Consider the following 22953-nt stretch of genomic DNA (forward strand, 5'->3'; position numbering starts at 1 on the left):
CGAACTTTTGTGAAAACATTATACACAGTTACTCATTCCCATCCATGTATATAAATATTGTAATAACTCTTCAAATGGAGAAAAAAAAAGAAATACCAAAGAAAAGAAAAACTACCACATTCTCCACATTACAGACTTGTACCACCAGGGACACAGGAAGAAAAGGGGAAAAAAAAGTTTAAAAGAAAAAAAAATGAAGGAAAAACCCATTTTTATTTACCCTTGCCTCATTCCTCAAACTCATGGATATGATCTAAAAGATAGTTGGCAGCCAGCTCCTCGTTCTTGTTGCAAGCAAAGAATACCTCCAGTACAAGTGCTCGATCAAAGCCCATTGCCTCAAGCTGACAAAGATACAGCATCAACACTAACATACTAATATAAACAAGTGTTCTCACAACCATTTGAAAAATCATTTTATCTTTTAGAGCTTAAAACTGATAAGCAAGGAAGGACATGTTACCAAGTTGAATTTACCAATCTAAAAAATCTACAAAGTTGAAAATGTAAAGCAAACTACTGAAAATGGAACCAAGAAACAACTTGACACATAAGGGATTTATCAGGAAAGATAAAAAAAAGAACCATCTTTCAGGATTGGCGGATGACAGATCTTTCAATGGTTATTTCTAATCAGCATTTCCTTGATGACAACCCACCTGTAACTACAATGGGTACTGAATTTTTTGCTTAACACGGTAATTCAAAGGTGCTCCCTCAAAGGGCAAAAGGATGGAATGAAATCATCACTGCTGAAAATGGCACCGGGACCTCAGTACATTCAAGGTTCAGTTTAGGAATAGCACAAACCCTTAAATAGTGATTTATCAAAAAAAAAAATACTTAAATAGTGGGTCTAATGGGTCAAATATGAACTTTGCCAACAAGCCGCCATAACCTTATAGTAAACCTCAAACTTCACTTAAAAACCGTGTAATACATCATCTATAGATTCAAAGAGGAATTCAACCCAACTACTGATAACCACAGGGCTAGTTGAGAATTCTCTGACCTAACACAACTCACCTGACCTGACACATCCATCAACTGCAACCATCCCAATGATATTCAATTTCTAGATGAGGTATTTAGATTTCCCAATTTAGAAAAAAAGAGATTAAGATTCATACAAAGCATACCAATTGAAATTCATACAAAGCATGCCAATTACCAAAAATATTACTATTAAGCTGAGTTGATTATTGGGACTTTGGGTCACTTAGGGTTAGGGGTGGCAATTGGACGGGTCGGGTTGGGTTTGGTTTGGGTTGAGTTTCAACCCAACCCATCTAACCCGCCAACCCATTAATGACCCAGTTATATAAAATTAAATGGGTTGGGTTCAACCCAAACTCGCTTTAACCCAATCCAACCCGCCCAAACCCATTAATCTTATATTTATGGACTTAAAAAACACTCTCTTAACAAACAAGTTGGTTGTAGCTTGGTGGTTATTGTAGTTATTATTTACATAAGTGAAGGTTCAAATCACATTACATGCATGTTAATTTTTACACAAGCGGCGAAGCCATTTGACTATGTTCGGGTTCTAGGTTTGACCGAACCACTTAGGTTCAAACCGGTAAAACCAACTTAAACCACTTAGGTTCAAGGGTGGTTGAACCGTTTAGATCTGGATCAATCTGGTCGGACCAGACCAGATCGGTTCAGTCAATGGTCGATTGACTTGGACCGGACCATATCAGGTTTGTGCACGGGTTCAGGACCGGACCAGCTGACCCGAAGCGGATCAATGTAGCTATATCGGGTTGGTCGGGTGGATATTGGTTGGATGGACGGTCCAGATCGGGCAAAGCACGCAAAGGCCAAATCATCCCGCCCAAAACCGTTTCAGATTCGGGTCAACCCGGATCGACTTGTAACGGGTCAGGTCAGAGTGTGTGAATATTGGTTGGACCAGACGGCCCAAATCGAACAGAGCAAGCGGCACCGAACCATCCTGCCCGGGGTCTATTTCGGATTTGGGTCAACCCAGATCAGTATATGCTGGATCAGGTCAGACCGCGTTGAATTGGTCCGAACTCGGGTCAAATTGATTTGGATTTATGTCGGGTGAAGTGTATTGATTCAAGACAAAACTAAATTTAGTCAATTATTAATAGAAAATTAATGCATTAATTATAAATTATTTAATTTAAATGAAGAAAATTAAAAAAAAAATACTAAGGAATTAATACTTATGTCTATAATGGTTAACCCAATGGTTATCCACAACCCAACCCAACCCATTTAAATGGGTGGGTTGGGTGATGGGTTGATCACACAACCCGCCAAGTAAATGGGCGGGTTGGGTGGGTTCAGCGGGTTGGGTTAAAAATTGCCACCCCTACTTAGGGTCAACATAAATGTAGAAAGATGATGGGATAATCCAGATTCATTAGCTAGTATACTTTGTTTCAGTTGATATGAGCTAGTGTATAATACATAAACAAGTGTTCATCCAACTAACAGTCGCCCCATGTTGTTAAGGATTCCCTGAAATCAGCACAAATTAACTGGCACCATAAAATCACATTCTGACAAGGTAGATGTAAACTTACACGTTCAATGGCTTCACGCTCCTCAGGAGTGACTTGCACAGTTGCTGGGGCCATCTGTCCAAATAGATTCCTGGTAGACATTGACCAGCATATTAATAGGCATAAAAAATATGGTTTTTGATAAATAGTAGGCATAAAAAATATTCAACCATCAACTCATGAAATGAAAGCAATATTATAGACATGTCTCACCCCTCTCCTTCAACAGGTTCATTGATCAAGCGGAGGAAATCAGCCTGATGCTCTTGAATAAGCCTCATTAGGTGTGGATTCTGCTTCCCTAGCTCTTGAAGCATAGGCTACACCACAAAACAAAAAAACGTCAAGGATATTCAAAGGAAATAAAAAAAAGGGAAGTACATGAAAACCCAGAAGAAAATAAAGGACCTGCAGGATTTGGGGATTCGCCTGCACCATACCTCGCAAAGCTTGGAACTGCAACAGAGAAAATATATTATCACATACAAACTGTTAGATACAACCAAATCTTTAGATATTCTCATCTGTTTCAACTGGAGACAGGTTTGAGTGCAAATGTTAGGAGGTACCATTACCAAAAGCACACGTTTGCAGGAACATTTCTTTTGAAAGGGAACATAAGATATTCCATCACTTAATTAGTTAATTTATTATCTTTTCCTCTTTTAGTTCCATTTGTGCCTAAAATGTGTTTTGTACTGTCATACTTTTGAAACGTTTCCTGTAGTTTTGGGAATCAATTCACACACTTGAAAGATAATCCAAAAAATTGAAGGAATGATTAGGCATGTTGCCTAGATTGCTCATGCCATTCCTTCAAGTGAATGAAAGAGAGCCATCCAATAAATAAAATGGACAAATCATCTATAATCCCATCCTATCATCAATTTTTGATTGATCAATAACACAAATACACAATCAGGGGGTACTTTTATGAAGAAAAGGGGCCCCGGCTATTAAAATGATGGTAGCAAGAACCAATACAATGCAAAAGAAAACATTGAATTTGTTGAGAATTCCCTATGCTACTATTACTGTGATTGATGCAGTTTGGCAACATAAACCCAGGCCATGGAGGGAGTCCCATATAAGGTCAAGACTACCAATCCATTCTTGTGAGTGACGATACAGAATTCACCTTTCAGGGTACCCATTTGCATGAGCTACAGTACAAAAGAAAACAGTGAATTTGTTGATAGCTTCCTGTCCACTAGTAGTATGCTGTCAGTTTGACAACATAAACCCATGCCTTGGTATAATAAGGTCAAACCTACCAATCCCCTCTAGGTGTCCACAATCCATCACTTTCAGCATGGACGTTTCGTGATAGGCGTTTATCAAAACGCCACCATGTCATCACCAAATCAGCATTTTTCTCCTCATGTTCATCCATACACGTAACGTATTGATATTCACAAAAGTGGGTTTTGACGTGTAAGTTTATTCACTGTTCCGCTGATGTGGCGCCTAATGATGCCTAGTGGCACCTAGTTGTCAATAAACGGTTTATCAAGTACTTTTCTCGATTTTGAAGATAAATCAAGTACAAACGTTTATTTAATAAACGGAAACTATACCAAACACATAATAAATCTATTCCATTAGGATCAAGGAGTCTCCCTCTGTCACAATGTTGCTCTAACCAGAAGCAGAATCATTCATAAGTGCAAAGTGAAGTATTTTCATTTTGCTTGTGGCAGAGTAACGGGGTACCAGAACTTTCCTGTGGAAATGGATAATATTATTTATCCAGTGTAGGTTTCTATGTCAGCTATGACATGCCAAGGGGGTGCATAAACATGATATTAATCTTGTTATGTATAGTGTCTAAAACAGAATAGTTAACCATTTTATAAAACAAATTTATGCATATGCCTCTTTCTAAAGCAGCCTTATGCTTACTAAGGCACTATTCATAATCATCATCATCATCCCAGCCTTGTCCCAGATACCAGGTTGGCTACATAAATCCTGCTTCACCATTCCATTCTATTCAGTAACATATCCATTGTTAAACAATGAGTACTTAAGTCACTATTCAATATAGAATATCTATGAGTCATATCTCATGTGGATCTCATACCCTTTATCTTGATGTAGGTACCTTGAGTGGTTGTTAAGGATTGGGGAAAAAATTAGCAGCTAGATAAAGAGGTACCTGTGGACTGTTGCGTAGAAAATCCAATGTCCCTGTACCAGCAGTAGCACCCACATTGGGAAGGCCCTGTTTAACAGAAGGAAGCTCATCAAGACACCACGAATCTTCATAAAGCAGAACTTAATATATTACTTTACCTACCTGTGGAAATAGATCCAAAGGATTTGCATTGGGTCCAGAGGAAGGAACAGCTGGCTGTGCTGGTTGTGGAGCCTGTGCTGGAGGGTTTACAGCTTGACCACTGGCAGGAGGCCGAGCCACAAGAGGAACATCTGCCTGCTCAGGGATGCCCTGAAACATGCAACAGATAAAAAATAAAAGCAATAACAAATAATCAGAAAAACAATATCAGTAAAATCACAAAATAATCTGCACTTCATTTGTGATGGGAAAACAGGGGAAGGCTCCACTACAAATGCAGTAAAAATCAATTATATAAATAGCATGTATCAAGAGAAACCGTTGTTCTACCTCCCTAGAAAGAATGTTAGAATAGAAAATTACATCATTGGTACAGTTAATGGAAAAAAGCAAATATCTTCCATCCAATCCCCTCACAAGTATATGTGTAAATACACCCCCTCCCCCCAAAAAAAATAAAAAAATAAAATAGATAGATAAATAAAAGAAGAATATATAGAAGTCATAATGAATGATCTTACAAAGGAACCCATATATAGCTGTATAGCTTTAACAGTAGAGAAAGTTTTGGGCAGGTCATTTTGAAAATATTAAAAGGAGGTGTATAAGTCATTTTCAAACTTTGGAGTAGGGTCACAGGTTTAACATGCAAACCAAAACAAAGGTGATCTTGTTAGCTTAAACTTCAAAAGAAAGGTGTTCTTACAGAAATGGAAATAAGTAGAAGAAAGAAACCCTAAACCAAGGTGCATTAACACCATAAGAGAAATCCCAGCCACATGAGTGCATGACTGACAGTCACAGAAACAAAAGAAAAAGATATTTATTCATCGATTTCAAAGAAAAAGTTTCCTTAATGACCCTATCTTGCTGGGTGAGTTATCACTAAGGAATATCTATACCTAGAAAAGGAAAAAAAAAAAAAGAAATAAGTAACCAGTGGAGTACGCTCTAACTGGCCTCTTATTGTCTTGGCAATATGGCAGCCTTTTTTGCAATGACAAAGTAAGGTCCAATGGCCTTTATCTTGTGGGATCAACCCCAACTAATCCATAGACATGCCATATACAGTATGCACAATGAACAGAGTTCAGATCTTCCGCACTTGTCATGTCCATTCAGTCTGTGACAGGTTCCCCATTATATGTGGTCTCATATGCATGGGTATTTACACATGTAACTATGTAATGGGACCATCTGTCATAGACTGAATGGAAGTGCATGATAATTGGTAAGGATGGCAAGACAAGTGCAGAAAATCCGAGCTTGAATGAACAATTACCTTGACCAGAAAATAAACTTGGGTGTACAAATATTAAATAAAAATAAACACCATCCAATTGATCTGAAGCTAAATTTTATCCAAGTAAACAAATGAAGCACTGAAATAAACAGAGATGAGAAGACTGACAGAATACAAATATTCAACAGCCCTCTCTGGGTTGTTGTAAGCAGCACGTAGAGCACGGACAACAGTATCTCTGTCCCAACTCCCACCACCCATATCAAGTATTTGCTTAATAGCTTCCTCAAAGTTACTTCCTGCAACAAGATTTGATGCAGCTTGGCCATAGACATCTGTTGTGCCAGCACTGCCTCAACAAAATATGAACATGCAATCAAGAAGAACAATTCATTTATGCAGAATAGAAGTTATAACTAAACATAATATGGTACAGAAAAAGGGCAAATGCTTTGGAACCCGCCCAGTTCCCATGCACGGGAAACCTGACTTTCCTCAATGTCCCCAGCAACCCTAACAATGCCTTAAGTAATATAGACAGTCATCTTGAGAATAAACCACAGAAATCCATAGTTTGGTTGCCTTTGTGCATATGCTCATGCTCATGCATATATGTTTATATGTATGTAAGACATAGAAGAGAGCTCACGGGACAGTAGTAGAAGCAGGGGTAGCTGTGACAGGGGTAGGTGCAGGTGGAGGAACTGATGGTGACCTGCCAAATGAAGAAAAGTTAACCAATAACATATAAAGTATAATGGTACAAAGGCCACTCAAATGCAATAGAAAGTAAATGAAGAAACTCACGGAGCTGAGGTTGCTGGCGTAACTTGGGAAGTTGCTGTAGGAGGGGAAGAGGTTGTTTGTGGGGCCTGCATATAGAAGGCATTATATTAAATCAGTTCAGAAAACGACAAACTTTAAACAAGATAATTCTTCACTAATGAAGTGGCAATGCTTTTTTTTTCTTTTCTTCCTGCTGTGACATTAAATGTTAAAAACTGCATCTCTATCAGTTACACGACTCAATTGAAACCTCAAGAACTTGAATAAGCAATAACCTGGAAGATGTTACAGTATTCCAAAACCCTGAGTGAACCAGACAGCTAGATCAGCTGACTTAGGAACTAGGCCTCTGAGGCTCTGACTGTGCTTCAATCAGAAACTCACCCTACCCACAATCCTACTGGGCTTTCTTCCAAATCAGAAACATCCCAAAATCTATTGACTTGGCCACTTAGACATTGAATTTGGTGGATCCAATTCAAACTACCCAGGACTGTAACAAATGATGACGATTGAAAAACCACTATCCATATGAAATGATATACAGAAAGGAATCAAATATCCAATCATGTAGAAGACAGGAAAGTATCAGGAGGTCACAAACAGAAGCAATATTGTAGAGCTTAAAGTTGCACTTTTATTCCATTTAGTTTATCAAAGTTACAAACTTAGACAAGGACACAAATCTCAACTTTAATATGCTCCAAAGTACAAAGGAACATTTTTTATAAGAAAATTTATAAATTGTATTATTATGTGAAACAGAAATTACAGCAGAGTAGTTATCCAAAGCACAAAGGAACATGCCTCACAGCTTGAGATGTCTCATGTTACAGACATGTTTCATGTATTAATATGAAATAGAGTTCCCATCACAAGAATAGTTGAAGATCAAAGTTCTAATCTTCAAAACAATTTTTTAATCAGTTTTGGACTCTGTAAACATTTATTTATTGCATTTAACATAGTTTTCTTTACCAAGTAACAATGATCAAGGAGAATGATACTAATATGTCAGAAGGTTGGAAACCCCTCCACTCAAGTTGCTCAAATGGAAGAAGGGGGAATAAACAGAAGCTAAAATCCGACAGACCAGAAAACATAGGACTGTTATGAAGTCTTACTTTAAGGTTTAAAGTAAAATCATGTTTTGCTTAATAAGAGATGAAGGGGCTTGTAGGTATGTATTATCAACAACTTCTTTACGACTGTTTTGAAGTTTAAGGGCAAGACTTCTATGACATGGTAATATGAACTTTTGAATAAACATTATAGAGAGTGATGTCAATGGGTTGGGTCTAGTATGGGTTTCGCTCAACTCAAACCTGACCCAAAGCAACATCAACCCGAACCCAACCTACCCTGACAAAATGAAAAGGGCCTATTGAATCCAACCCAACCTGGCCCATATATACTACACTTAATCAAACTTATATATACAAGTATATCAATGCTGCAACACTGAGTTGGGTTTAGCATGGGGTCACCTTAACCCAAAACCCAATTAACACTGAACCGACCCTAACCTGACAGTGTCAGATCAGTGTCAGTTTACCACTTAACCTGACCCACTCACATCGCTAATTATGGCCTTCCAATATGTAATTAATAAGCATAAAACATCGTTATGGAACTTCTGGAATATAACTTATCTGCTTATGCTATGATCTAAATCATTTATATACAATCAATTTAGCTTTTTTGTGTACACAAGGATATAATCATTCTATTAACATTTCTGTGCCGCTTCAATTAAAACCTTCCTGACAGACATAAAGGAGGTTTATCTAATGGAAGATTAGCAGAGGGGTTAGACTTGAAGGTGTAGAAGGTCCACAGCTGAAATATAAGTCCATTACCCAACATTGGTCCCAGCTATGTGGGGTCTTGGGAGCCATACACTGGAAACTTTTTTATCTTAAACAAATATTAGATTTGTAATGCTTGATTAAGAAAGAGAATTAAATAGGAAGAAGAATACGATCTGATATAATGGGAAGTTACAGCAGGGAATATGCAGTTCAGAATAGATAGAAGAGAGAATTTCTGATTGGTGGTTGGAGGGAGTGGGGAGAGAGAAATAAGAAAAAGGGAGAACTGTACCAATATTGGCACCTCAAAAACACACATTAAATTCAAATTATCTGTAATACCATCCAATTAAAGGGAACCATAATTTATAGACTTGAAAGAAGTCATCCACCCTCTCTAAAACACATGAAACTTACTTAATTGAACAGTTTTGAGATTTGCTTCAAAAGTTACTTAATTCATCCAAGCTCAAAATTATAAAAGAAAACAACACAACTAAGTTATTTTTCCAGATAATCATAAATAACTATTGAAAGCAAAGGTATTTGACAATTCAAGTCTGCCTCAAGGCCCCCAACAAATGTGGCATGTGTTTTGTAAATTTCAGAATATGGAGTTATCAAGCTGACAGGGCTTCTATTCATTAAGTATGAATGATGACAGGATAAGAAACAGGCAATGCTAATATTTTTGTTTTCTTTTGACCATTAATGACAATAGTAAGGGATTTATTAACAATGATAAATTTAGAAACCCAAACATTCAAGGATGGTCCAAATACAAGGAACAATACACAACATGAAACTGAACCAACAAAGTTCAAATGACAAAAAACTAAAGATTCAGCAAAAGACAAAAAGAAAAGAAACATAGATAACCCTTTTTCCCAATTAACCATTGAATAAGCAATCAATTTATACAGAAAGAAAAAACAGCTCCAATCCTGCTCTGAAAAAGTTGCTTTAGAATAAATTGTTAAACCACTAAATTCTTTGATGGATGCCCAAATTGTTCCAATTAATGTGAATTTGTCGTAAAGAGAGCATTGATTCAAAAAGGCAAATACTTGAGATAATGTTTTTTTACCCATTAGGTACTTATGGCTTATGCTGGTAGAGCGAGGTGTTCAACATGCTAATATAATATTGATTTTTTGATAGATATGCTAATATAATATTGTTGATCCTATAGGCTTTGTAAGATAAAAAAAGATGAGACGTGTGTCTGAGCGTTCGTGTGCATGTACTCCAGACTGAAGTTAACCACCAAAATGTCTTTGAAGTTGTACCCTTAACCCACCACATAACCAAGAATCATGAATTTGATACTATTATTTTTCTTTATCAGAATCATGTTTTGTTATTGTTTTTGCTTTTTTTTTTTTTGAAATGGCATTAAACATAATCGTTGCAAATGACACTAAAGCAACTAAAGACCAACCAAAAGTCGGTTTGTAGAGAAGTATTATTTAATTTGATAAAGTAATCTTTGTTACCAATAATTGTTTTAAGTTTTTACTCTTTCCTTGATCAGTAACTAAAAAACAAACTAAACTATAATGATAATGATAAAGATAACCTATAAAAATGATAATCATGAAGAAGGAGAAAGATGCAAAAGAAAGTGGTGTATGGAAAAAAGATAAAAGAGAAGAAAACAGTAGCAATATAATTTTGGATGCCATGTGTTTGAGCTTACCTGGCTTACGGGTGCAGCTGATACTGTTGAAGCTCCAGCAGATGAGCCCTTGTTCTAACATGATTTCAGCACCAAAATCAATAAGTTTAGCTTGACATTAATAAGAACATAGTTACCAAACTAGATCTGAAGAGGATTAAATGTGGACAATTTTTTGCAGAATGTAAATAATAGAATAAAAACAATAAAATTCTCCTGATAGCAAATAGAAACAATAAAATAAAAACCAAATCAACAATAGCCATGTGACCAGATAAGGAAATCAGAATGACTACTTGCTCAAGTTCTTCATAATGTTTGCTATCAACTCAAAAACCAAACAGAACATGGATCTCCCATAAGAAAATCAAAAGGGGCTTGCTTACCTAAATTGGTTCAATGTTCCATCTAAAACCTTGCTTGCATCCAATGGATGCCTATAACCCAGATGAGGATACTGGCACAACATGACTACGAGAAATGGGATATAAATCCCCATCTTCCAAGATCTCAGATATGGGTACAGGTATAAGTGTCCATTTTAATATTCTTGTACAATGATTTCATATCTACAAGTCATTTCTCAATTTCTACATCTAGCCAAATTTAAATAAACTTCTAATGTTCACAACTTTTTAATGGAATGATTTAGGCACATACTTTTTTCGACAAATCAGGCAAATCCCAGTGAAAAAAAACAAAGAAACCACTATTGGTTTGACAAATGTCAAATTATGAGGGTGTTTTTGACTTCTAACACATGCTTTTTGACTAATCAGTATGGATATACTGCCTTGTCAAAAAGGAGATGTACCTATTTCAGTTTGTTAGTTAAAAGTGTTAATGCTATTAAATATACACTAGAAATGTTCATCAGGTGTGCATATTGTCCAGCACTAGTACACTAGGCAGGTACCATAGATGAGACTTGGCATCGGTCAAATGCATCATCTTTATATATGCTCCCAATTGATGAATAATAGTCATCAGGCAATGCAATAGATCTCTTCAATAATTGGCACCTCCTGTCCAATCTCCTATGTGCTCTCTCACCATTATTTCAACAGAAAAGCAATAGTACTTGAGATATTGTAGTTGAAATTGAACTAGACTCTTCAGTGGAAATGAACCAACATGGTAGGACAATTCTTTGATCGAACATAAAATTCTATGAAAAGACAAACTAGAACTTATCAGCAGGGTTATTACCAGACTCAACTAGAAATTTGTAAGCTAGCAAGCAGACCTTTCTCACAAAAGTCATCAACCAAAGAGAACAATAGCTGATATCAGCCAATTGTTTTCAGCTTGAAATACTTATGTGTGAAATAATAGTATTTCATGAGATCATGTTGATCTTTTTTCATATGTTATGTGAATGAATTACAAATTACTATAGGAGGGACTTGTTTTCTTCCTGTTTCTAATGCCACCATGAATCATCACTCTTTGTAGTTTGCTCTCTTTGATTTTAGCTTAATCATGCCCACCCCACAGTGAAAGTTCTGGAGGTGTTCCTGGGCAATACATTTTACAATTCATAAGCAACAAAATCTGCAAAGGCAACTTTTTTTTTTTTTTGATAAATATCTGCAAAGGCAACTTTTACATGTATACATTGTGAAAAGAAGAATTAAATTAGATGGTTGTACATAGAAAGAAAAAACTCTTACCTTGGTCAACATAATGACAAGAAAACTATTTTCAGACACTTTATTTTCATCCAATGTTGTTGCATCTTTCAGAACTTTCCCCTGGTGGATAAGCATTTGTTGTCCAGCAGGATAAACATCTGGGCCATGAACTGATTCTATGTTCTTCTTCACATCATCCACCTACATGGGATATTTAAAAAATTAAGCTGACAGAGACCAAATAAAATTGAAGAAGACCATATACAGCTAGTACGTATGTCTTTTTTCTAAGAAAGAAAGCCATTTAACTGAACTTTAAATTACAATCAACAAATGGTCTCTGTTAGTGGTGTTAGTGAAGGGGTATTTCAGTCTTTGTACTTGTTGAGAATGCTGATGTGTACTGTTATGTTAGTTCGAGTGCCTCTTACTTAAAGAAGGGCACTCAAGTCTTTTCCAATAAGTCAATAATATAATAATAGGTCTGGCCGAATCAAGGGATTAACTTTTTTCCCTAATTCGAACCAGCCTTTCTCTCTTTTCTCTCTTCTCTCTTTTCTTCTTTCCTCTCCTACTTCTTGCTGTCTACTTTACTCTACAGTCAACGAACAAGACAGAATTCTATGGCAGGTCAAACTTCAACATGGTATCAGAGCTAGGTTCACCAAATCAGACTTGCTAGAATTCTGCCTTCTGCGCATTCGAATTAGGGTTTCACTTGGGGTTCTCAGTTGTGAGTTGGAGACTGGGAAAAGGGCTGAAAAGGAGTGATCGCCCTCTTCCCTAGGAGGTCTCTATGCCTCCGATTGTGTCGTTGGTGATTGGTTGCTGTGGTTTCTAAGCCCTAGTTAGGGCTGGTACGTGTGGTGCAGTGGTGTCTCAGCCCTTCGTATGGTTGGCCTTCAGGCGATGAGGTAAAGTTTTTTTTATATATTTTTTTTGTTATGGAATACATGAGAGGTGTAGTACAGTTCGCATGATGGGTTTTCAGATTGCAGTATGCTAGGGTTTATGCTAGGGTTTATTCTGGTTTGTGTGTGATTCGAATGGCAATAGTGTCTACTTAATGGTGAAGCTTCCTATAGTTGTGGATTAATGTTGGTGGTGTTACAAGTGTGGTTTTCAGCTTTTGATATCGCTGAAATCAGTGTGTAGACCTCGGTGAGTAGGGGTTGTGGTGTTGTAGTTTTCAACATTTAATACTGCTGAAATCAGTGTACAGATTTCGGTGAGTAGGGTTTGTGGTGTTGCAGTTCTCAGCTGTTGAAATCAGTGTGCAGATTTCGGTGAAGTGTCTGTGTGTAGTGTGCAGTGTGTAGTGCTCCTAATTCAGTGCTCAGAATTAAGGGAGTTCGGCAATGGCAGATAACAGTGATAGTAAACCTAGTGTCATGATATCTACTGACTACCTGAATGTCCAAATGACCTCCATTAAACTGAATGGAGAGAATTATGTCCCTTGGGCCAAGTCTGTAGAGGTTTTTCTGAAGGCGAAGAAGAAAGTGAAGCATATAAGAGAGGAGAAACCCCCCGCTAATTCTCAGGAGTATGAAGACTGGGAACAGGAAGATGCACAGATCATTACATGGTTGTGGAACAGTATGGAACCCAAAATCAGTGTGAACTTCATGTTTCTTGACACAGCCAAAGAGGTGTGGGATCATGCTAAGAAACTGTATTCAGGTCAGGATAATACCACTAGGGTATATCAACTGTATCAGGAATACTTCAATCTGCAACAGGGAAATCAGAGCCTTGAGGAGTACTATGCCAATGTGAGGAATATCCGTAATGAGTTAAATGTCTATCATCCTCTCACTTCAGATGTCAAAGTTCAACAGCAACAGCGAGAGCAGCTTGATGTAACACGGTTTCTGGTGGAGCTGAAGTCTGAGTATGAACCACAGTACGAGCCCAGATACTAGGGGGATCTGCTCTTCCATCTTTAGAGGAGGTGTTTGCTCGTCTTCGGAGGGCTTCCATTGGATCTATGGACTCTAATGTCTCCGATAAATCAGCATTTGCAGTGTCAAGAGGCCGAGGTGGCAGAAGTGGGACTCGAGGAACCCAGCCTGGCAGGAGTGGTAGTGGTGGATCTACACATATCCGTGGTGGTGGTCGTACTGGAGGCAGAGATTCAGGGGGAGCTCGTGGTAGAGGACGTGGCTCGGGTCCACGGAAGTGTACTCACTGTGGTTTGGATGGACATACCATTAACTACTGCTATGACTTACATGGTCCTCCCTCGACGTGGGCCAACCATGCCATGACTAGTGACACCAGTTTCAGCCCTACACAGGAGAAACGGTCAGCTGACCCGATGCCTTCTACTCCCTCAAATGGTCCAGGCAAGGAGATGGTGAGTGTTCCTCGTGATGAGTATGAGAGGTTTGTTCAATCCAAGTCGCAGCAGAACACAGCTTCCTTTGCACACTCAGGTATGGCTTGTTTGGCATCCACACCCAACCCCTGGATTATTGACTCTGGAGCCTCCGATCACATGACGGGAACTCCAGGTGTGTTTTCATCTCTCACTCATTGCTCAACATCACAATCTGTTACCCTTGCTAATGGCTCCACGTCATCTATCTGTGGTGTTGGTAATGTTGACCTAGACCCTGTATCCCTATCCTCTGTTTTATATGTACCTAAGCTTCCATTTAATCTTATGTCTGTTAGTAAGCTGACCAAGTCACTTAAGTGCTCCATCACTTTTTACCCTTCTATGTGTGTTTTTCAGGATCTCAAGACGGGGATGAAGATTGGTGGAGGGCATGAAGCCGGTGGACTGTATTATCTTGATGGTGGTGGACGAACGTCAACGGCTCTTCAGTCATCCATTTCTCCTCTCCAGTGGCACTGTAGATTTGGTCATCCTTCGCTGAAAGTGTTGCAGTCCTTAGTCCCTTCATTGAGTCAACTTTCTGTTTTAGATTGTGAGTCTTGTCAATTTGGGAAACACCATCGTGTTCCCTTTCGTTCTAGGGTCGATAACCGTGTGTCGAGTCTTTTTTCTTTAATTCATTCAGATGTTTGGGGTCCTTATAAAGTGATGTCATATAATGGATACCGATATTTTGTTATTTTTGTTGATGACTGTTCAAGAATGACATGGCTCTATTTAATGAAAGAAAGAAGTGAATTATTTTCCATCTTCCAGAAATTTTATGCTGAGATCCGCAATCAATTTGGTGTTCACATCAAAATTTTCCGTTCTGATAATGGTCGTGAATACTTGTCTTCATCTTTTCGAGAATACTTGGACCAACATGGCATTATACACCAAACTTCATGTACCTATACTCCGCAACAAAATGGGGTTGCTGAGAGAAAGAACCGCCATCTTGTAGAAACGGCACGCTCCCTCATGCACCACATGAATGTTCCCAAAACTTTTTGGAGCGATGCAATGCTCACCTCTTGTTTCTTAATTAATCGGATGCCCACGTCTATCCTTGATGGTCGTTCTCCTTTTAGTGTCTTATTCCCCAACATGTCTCCGTTTCCGCTTTCTCCTTGGGTATTTGGGTGTGTCTGCTTCGTTCATAATCTGAGTCCCGGGACTGACAAGTTAGATGCACGTTCCATGAAGTGTATCTTCCTTAGTTATTCCCGAACTCAGAAAGGGTACAAGTGTTATCATCCTAGTTCTCGTCGTTCCTTGGTATGTGCTGATGTTACATTCTTTGAGTCTACTCCGTTCTTCGTGGGGTCCGGTGCTGCTGCTTCCCCCACATCACCACCTCCTCTTCCTCTTCCTGTGGCTGATCCACCTCCTCTGGTTCCAGTCATGCCTACGTCCTTGCCTCCGGTGCCACCATTGGTTGACCGTCCACCCATCCGTCACGTGTATACACATCGCCCACGTGTACCGGCTGCAGCTCCTCCAGCTTCATCACCGTCGACAGATCCAGCTCCAGCTTCGACACCAGCCTCCGACCTAGATCTTCCTATTGCCTTACGGAAAGGTAAGCGTACTTGCACCCTTCACCCTATTTCCAATTTTGTTTCACTTACCCACCTCTCCGCTTCCCATCGCCAGTTCATATCTTTGTTATCCTCCGTGGTTGTTCCTAAGGATGTCCAGGAAGCCCTTACCTCTCCAGAGTGGTGTCGTGCTATGGAAGAAGAGCTCTCTGCTTTGCATCATAATCACACTTGGGATCTCACCGCTCTTCCTCCTGGGAAGCAGGCTGTCAATTGTAAGTGGGTGTATGTGTTAAGTACTTGCCAGATGGTCGTGTTGAGCGCCTGAAGGCGCGGCTGGTTGCCAAAGGGTACTCCCAAACCTATGGCATTGACTACACGGAGACGCTCTCCCCGGTTGCTAAGATAGGGTCAGTTCGTGTCGTCATCTCTCTTGCAGCTATGTCTGATTGGCCTCTCCATCAGCTCGATATCAAAAATGCCTTTTTGCATGGTGATTTGCTCGAGGAGGTCTACATGGAGCAACCACCCGGGTTTGTTGCTCAGGGGGAGGATGGTAAGGTATGCAGACTTAAGAAGGCTATTTATGGACTTAAACAGTCCCCTCGAGCATGGTTTGGTAGGTTCAGTGAGGTGGTCAAGAAGTTTGGTATGAAACAGTGCCAAGTTGATCACTCTGTCTTCAGTCTTGACTCTTCGGCAGGTAAAATAATATTGGTGGTGTATGTGGATGATATCGTTGTGACTGGGAATGATAAAATGGGCATTGACAGATTGAAGGCATTCCTACAGGAACACTTTCAGACAAAGGACCTTGGCAAGTTGAAATACTTTTTGGGCATAGAGGTAGCAAGATCTAAGCATGGCATTAATTTGTGCCAGAGGAAATATGTGCTTGATTTACTGGAAGAAACAGGATTGTTGGGTACTAAACCGGCTGAGACACCTATGGAAACAAATACGAGGCTGAGCAATGATATAGGTGAAGTGTTTGAAGAGCCTGGCAGATACCGACGACTTGTAGGCAAACTAAACTATCTAACCATTACTCGGCCAGATATTTCATTTGCGGTTAGTGTGGTGAGTCAGTTCATGCAGAAACCTTTGGTCCCACATTGGAATGCAGTGCTAAGGATTGTGAGGTATCTGAAAGGAGCTCCTGGTCGTGGTTTGCTATACAGAAGTGGTGGAAAACTAGTAGTAGAAGGATACACCGATGCTGATTGGGCAGGTTCTATGTTTGATAGACGATCTACCACAGGCTATTGCACCTTTCTGGGGGGTAACCTGGTAACATGGAAAAGTAAGAAGCAAACAGTTGTGGCAAGAAGCAGTGCAGAAGCGGAATATAGGGCCATGGCACATACTGCTTGTGAACTAGTGTGGCTGAGGAACCTTCTACAGGAGATAGGATATGACATCAGTACTCCAATGAAGCTCTACTGTGACAATCAGGCAGCGGTTCATATCTCTTCCAATCCAGTGTTTCATGAAAGAACCAAGCACATCGAAGTTGACTGTCATTTTGTGAGAGAGAAGGTGCTGAATGGGGTGATAGAAACTGCATATGTTAGTACGGGAAACCAGTGGGCAGACTTGTTTACAAAAGGCTTGAGTCGGGGGAGAGTGGACTACATATGTAACAAGCTGGGATTATATGATATATACTCACCAGCTTGAGGGGGAGTGTTAGTGGTGTTAGTGAAGGGGTATTTCAGTCTTTGTACTTGTTGAGAATGCTGATGTGTACTGTTATGTTAGTTCGAGTGCCTCTTACTTAAAGAAGGGCACTCAAGTCTTTTCCAATAAGTCAATAATATAATAATAGGTCTGGCCGAATCAAGGGATTAACTTTTTTCCCTAATTCGAACCAGCCTTTCTCTCTTTTCTCTCTTCTCTCTTTTCTTCTTTCCTCTCCTACTTCTTGCTGTCTACTTTACTCTACAGTCAACGAACAAGACAGAATTCTATGGCAGGTCAAACTTCAACAGTCTCACAAAATACAGTGAGAAACTGTAATATCTACAGCTACTACCAAAACAAACTATTATCCCAAGAAAAGATAGAAGCAGGAGGCACCTCCCTAAGTATGTCTATTCAAGAAGAAGATAACTACTAATGCATCTTAAAACTACAGGAAATTGTTTGAGAAAGAGGGATATAGTATGAAGCAACCATTGAATAGCTAAATAAAGAAAATGAACCAACAAAACATTGATTATAAATCCTCATTTGACTAAAATACATAATAATAATAATAATAATTTTCAATTGGCAATACAATTTGTCGAAGCAAGGAAGAAGGGGGCCCGGGGATAGGGAACTTAGTTCATAGGAATGAAGTTCTAGTAGGAAAGTGGTTGTGGAGATGGCCCTTGGAGAGGGAGAGGTTATAACATGAGGTGGTGGCTAGCATTCATGGTTGCTCAGAGGATGGTTGGGATGCTGGGGTATCTCGTCAAGCAACTCTCTCAACACCTTGGAAGGCTATACACAACATTCTCCCCCTGTTTCCTTAGTCTAATCAGGTATGAAGCTTGCTCTACTTCTTCAGTTCTTTTCTGGGAAGATACTTGGGTGGGTAACCAATCCCTCAAAGATCTCTTCCCCTCTCTCTACTCTCATTCACTTTACAAAAAAGACCCAGTATCTGAGTTTCTTCCTAACCCAGTTTTTCCTTTATCTTTGTCTTGGGATTTTGGCTTTCGTAAGGGGTTAAGGGGTGAAGAATCCTCTTGTGTTTCTGAGTTACTACTATTACTTGAGTCTATTTGCTTGGATCCTACTAAACCTGACAAAAGAATTTGGATCCCCACCCCAAAAGGCTCCTTCACTTGTGCATCTTTCTTCAAATCCCTTTGCTTCAATTCTACCCCTGGGGAATTTCTTGTTAAAGAAATTTGGACTAGGCCGATCTCCTTTAAAATTGTTGGCTTCTGTTGGGAAGTGTACCATGGTAAGATCAATACTTTGGAAAATCTGCAAAAGAAGAAACCATACTTATGTCTTTCCCCTAACTGGTGTTTTCTTTGTAAAGCTCAGAATGAGGATTGTTACCACTTACTGATATCTTGTCCTTTTGTTGTAGCTTCATGGAATTGGATTTTTTGTTTGTTTGGATGTAGGTGGTTAATCTTTCTTATTTCAGGTGGCGCACACGAAGAGGGAGAATTATGTGGAAATGTATCAGAGCAGCTCTTGTGTGGACTATTTCAGAAGAAAGGAATGGCAGAATATTCCTAGAAAAGGAAAGGAATCTCCCTGAAGTGCAGGACTGCTTATTGATAAGGGCAATCCATTGGCTGAAAATTTTAGACTTCTTTGTTGATTTTTCTTTTGACAATATTCGGAGGTATTGGCTAGCAGTGGCTATTACTTCTTCTAGGAGGTTTAATAGAGTGGTAGAATGGACAACTCCTTCAAAGGGTGTCATTAAGATGAACTTTGATGGGAGTAGTCTGGGTAATCCAGGACCTTCGAGTATAGGACGGATCCTAAGAAATAAGGAATTAAGGATAGCAACATTGTTTCCTTATATTCAGGACCAATGGGAGTGGGTGACTCCACAAGAGCAGAGATACTAGTTGTTGTACATGGATTCAGATTGCAAACCAGATTGGGGTGGAGCATCTTTTAGTTGAAGGTGACTCACAGGTGGTGGTGGGATGGCTCTTGAACCCAGATTCTGCCATTTGGAGTTATAGAGACCAACTTAAAAAAGTGAATTGGCTGACTAGCAACATGACCGTTAGTGTTCAATGGGTGAGCAGATCGGCAAATGCTATAGCTGATTCATTAGCCAAACAAAGGGTTTCTCGGGACAGTCTTTTTTGGACTACCTTGTAACTTATTCAAGATATTTTTAAGAATCTTCTTTTGGCTTTTCTGAAGAGGTTGCACCTTGTGCCTCTTCCTGGGTCACTTGTATCTCCTATGTTCTGTGATTAATACATTTCTTCATTTATCAAAAAGAATACAAAAGAAATAATATCCCTGATTTAAAATAGTCCATTTATTGCTTTAAATGGAAACAAAAGCAATGTATGAAACAAAAGTTCAGCACATCTTAATCCTATTCTAAGGGATCTCTATGCCATATACCATTGACTGAATCATCATGACAGTATGACCAGTTGGGCTGTAGTATGATATCAAAGTGACTTGAAGAAAGTTCAAGTAATAAGGCACAAAGTTAACAATTTTAGTGTTGGTAACAGAACATGCTGATATAAATCTACAATAGGCTAAAGCCCATACTTCAATTGGTTGATGTATTGCATGCCAGAATATAATGACATATTGCCATGTATTTAGCCCAACTTCCATACCAAGGAAAAGGGTTTCTTATTTTTGAAATGCCATTCCTAGAAAATCTGCAGACCATTATTGCATGCAAATTATCATAAATGAGGACCTCCTAGAATATCAGATATTCCAAAGGCACGGTACTTGACAGAACAACTGAACCATGAAAAAGTTGCCATTTGATAAACTAATTTCACAAGAGAGTGAAGAGACTAGCTGATAAGAGAGAGAGAGAGAGACTGGAAAGAAGATTTTATTTGGGAGCACTGGAGCAGACATGGGACATTATCACCATAAACTGGTATGATTGACACCTATAATATGAAGAAGTGAATTTTGAACACTCTTTCCAAAATGAATGCTTGCTTATGTAGGTCTAGCTAGAAACCTTATTCAAACCTGAGTACCTGATAGTGCAACTAGAACATGATCCAAACAAGTTGGATCCAAATTATGGGTAGGGTATAAGTCAAGCATGGACATGGGCAATGAAAAGTAGTCTTATGATAATAACTTGTGTTGCTGAACCCTTCTGCTAGTTGTTTAATGAATCCAAATTATGGGTAGGGTATAAGTCAAGCATGGACATGGGCAATGAAAAGTAGTCTTATGATAATAACTTGTGTTGCTGAACCCTTCTGCTAGTTGTTTAAATTCTAAATCTCCTTCAATTGGACTTAGAAAAGGTTTCACTTCTCAGACTTACTCCCGTTGTTAACCAGAAATGTTTGACTTGCCATACTTGTTATCTTTATTATCAGCAAAAACTTGTTAGGAAATTTTTAAAATGTTTACATAAGGGAGTTTACAATAGGAATAGGTAAACTTTCCATTTGTATACAGAAGAGTACATAGGCCAGAACACTTCATTCCGTGTATTCCATATAAAAAAGGGCATTACCCAATGTTGGTCCCAACTGCATTAACAATTCCATATAGGCCCCTATAATTGAATATGATGTTTCAATAATAGAAGCACCTGAGTTGGAGTAGAACGTGTGTGCTAGTGGATCAAATTAGGTCAGTTCACTAAACATGGATTTGGTACTTATCAAAAAAAAATGCATCTATTGTTTGACAAAATTGTCACTGGAAAATCAATTGTGCATTAGAATATCACTAATCAATATGTTGAATTTGGATATTGATCAAATTTAGAATAGTACACGCAATACTGGAGCTACTCCTATTCAAAACCAACACTAATTACCTTAATCCCAGTCCCTACATTATAAGCCTAGTGATAAATCTTCAACTCTCAGAAACCTAGTGATAAATCCAACCAGGCAAACAATGCTGCTGACAACATTATAAGCCTGGTTAAACTTCATCAAAAACCTTGGGATTTATCCTAATTGCTGACCTGAAACCTGCTCCACTCTTTAGCCTAAGGCCAATTGTTAACCCACATGTAACAATTAACAAATCGTAACATCCAAATGCATGAAACTATCAAGTATACCAAGCAAACTACTTAACTTTATTTTTACTTTAGTTCATTTTCTTCTGGCCTAGATGGTAAAATTGAGACAACGGTTTAATGGTTGAGATACAGAATGTTGACCAACTAAGTGACAAGTTCGGGCCAACTCGCCTACCATCTATACGTCCAAATATGCAACCCAATACATGTACAAGAAAATCTCCAATACCAGAACATCAAAACAAATCATGCAAGAAAATTGGGGGAAAAAAAGCAACTTTAAAGTAAGTGGATCATAATTTCGCAAGCCTTTTCCGTAATTCTGTAACCATGCGATCAATTAGTCCATGACATGCAAAAAAAACACGAAATTCACAATAAAACAAGACAAAGGAAAATTGAAAAACCCTAAATCCCCCTGACTTGTAACACAAGATTATCAGACTAAGTTAAGAAGTGCTAATCTACTGGTGGCATATCTTCAGGGCGACAGAGGAAAGATAGCTTTGCATTAATAAAGATATATAAAAGAAAAGAAAAGAAAGAAAGGGTAGAGAAGAGTACAGTGTCTTCAGGCTTCACTTCGATCTCGAAGTGAGTTCCCTTCAAAGTCTTGACGAAAATCTTCATCTTCTGTGCGACTTCGTCCGTACAATTATGCTCCGCCCTCCCTTTCTCTCTGCCGATCCACTCGCCGAACGCTTGACAGAAGAAGAGAAAAAGGAAACACCTTAAATACTCACTGCTGCCAGAAAAGAAAAGGAGAAGAAGAAGACCCGAAGCTCAAGCAAACTTCTTTCTCCCTCATTTATATTTACTAATAATTTATTAATTGTTTTCAGGATAATTATTAAACAATTTATTTTACCAAAAGAATAAATAATTCAGAAAAAGATATTGATTCAATGTTGGGAGTTGGGACAAATACAACTGAGTTGAATTCTACCGTTGGAATAGAATCGATCGTCGACATTGATGCCTCTGAAACCAATCTGACGGTAAATTAAAAAACAAGATCGTGAAAACATCCTAATGGAATCCGGAAAATATAAAAATCTACATGTTCGCTGTCCGCAGGACTTTTATGGACCAATCTGCAGTAGTTCAGTTTTCTCGTCTAATTGATGAACGGACTGGATTGATCATTTGGTCGATAAGTTTTATGAATTTCTGTCTACGTTCTAAAGCATGGAAGATTTTCCCATGTTGTCAGGTAGCCAAGGTGAGTTTTCGGGCTCAGGAGTCAGGAAGATTGCCTCTTTTCCCCCTAATAATTCTCTGATGATTAAAATCATGAACTTAAATCA

At 38.7% G+C, this 22953-nt stretch overlaps 1 protein-coding gene across 1 annotated transcript; it reads right to left on the reverse strand.

Moving 5' to 3' along the window:
- Positions 1 to 5: 5 nt before the first annotated feature.
- Positions 6 to 22452, reverse strand: LOC104602977 (ubiquitin receptor RAD23d-like). The gene is made up of 12 exons (XM_010266858.3): positions 22211 to 22452; positions 12031 to 12192; positions 10379 to 10432; positions 6890 to 6954; positions 6732 to 6797; positions 6251 to 6431; positions 4840 to 4989; positions 4699 to 4764; positions 2949 to 2996; positions 2754 to 2860; positions 2562 to 2631; positions 6 to 344 (listed from the first exon to the last, which is right to left on the reverse strand). The coding sequence occupies exons 1-12, from the start codon at positions 22274 to 22276 to the stop codon at positions 228 to 230; spliced, it is 1152 nt and encodes a 383-aa protein (XP_010265160.1). The 5' UTR covers positions 22277 to 22452; the 3' UTR covers positions 6 to 227.
- Positions 22453 to 22953: the final 501 nt, after the last annotated feature.

This window comes from Nelumbo nucifera, chromosome 4, assembly GCF_055504915.1.
Source record: "Nelumbo nucifera cultivar China Antique chromosome 4, China Antique-T2T, whole genome shotgun sequence".
NCBI classification, from domain to species: domain Eukaryota; kingdom Viridiplantae; phylum Streptophyta; class Magnoliopsida; order Proteales; family Nelumbonaceae; genus Nelumbo; species Nelumbo nucifera.

What these genes read in the sequence shown, in the direction of transcription:
- LOC104602977 (XM_010266858.3), bottom strand. Translation starts at nt 22,276, where the DNA reads ATGAAGATTTTCGTCAAGACTTTGAAGGGAACTCACTTCGAGATCGAA. An exon ending in CTTTGGATCTATTTCCACAG is followed by an intron (nt 4,765 to 4,839) that starts GTAGGTAAAGTA and finishes TCTGTTAAACAG; the next exon opens with GGCCTTCCCAATGTGGGTGC. An exon ending in GAACCTGTTGAAGGAGAGGG is followed by an intron (nt 2,632 to 2,753) that starts GTGAGACATGTC and finishes AATGTCTACCAG; the next exon opens with GAATCTATTTGGACAGATGG.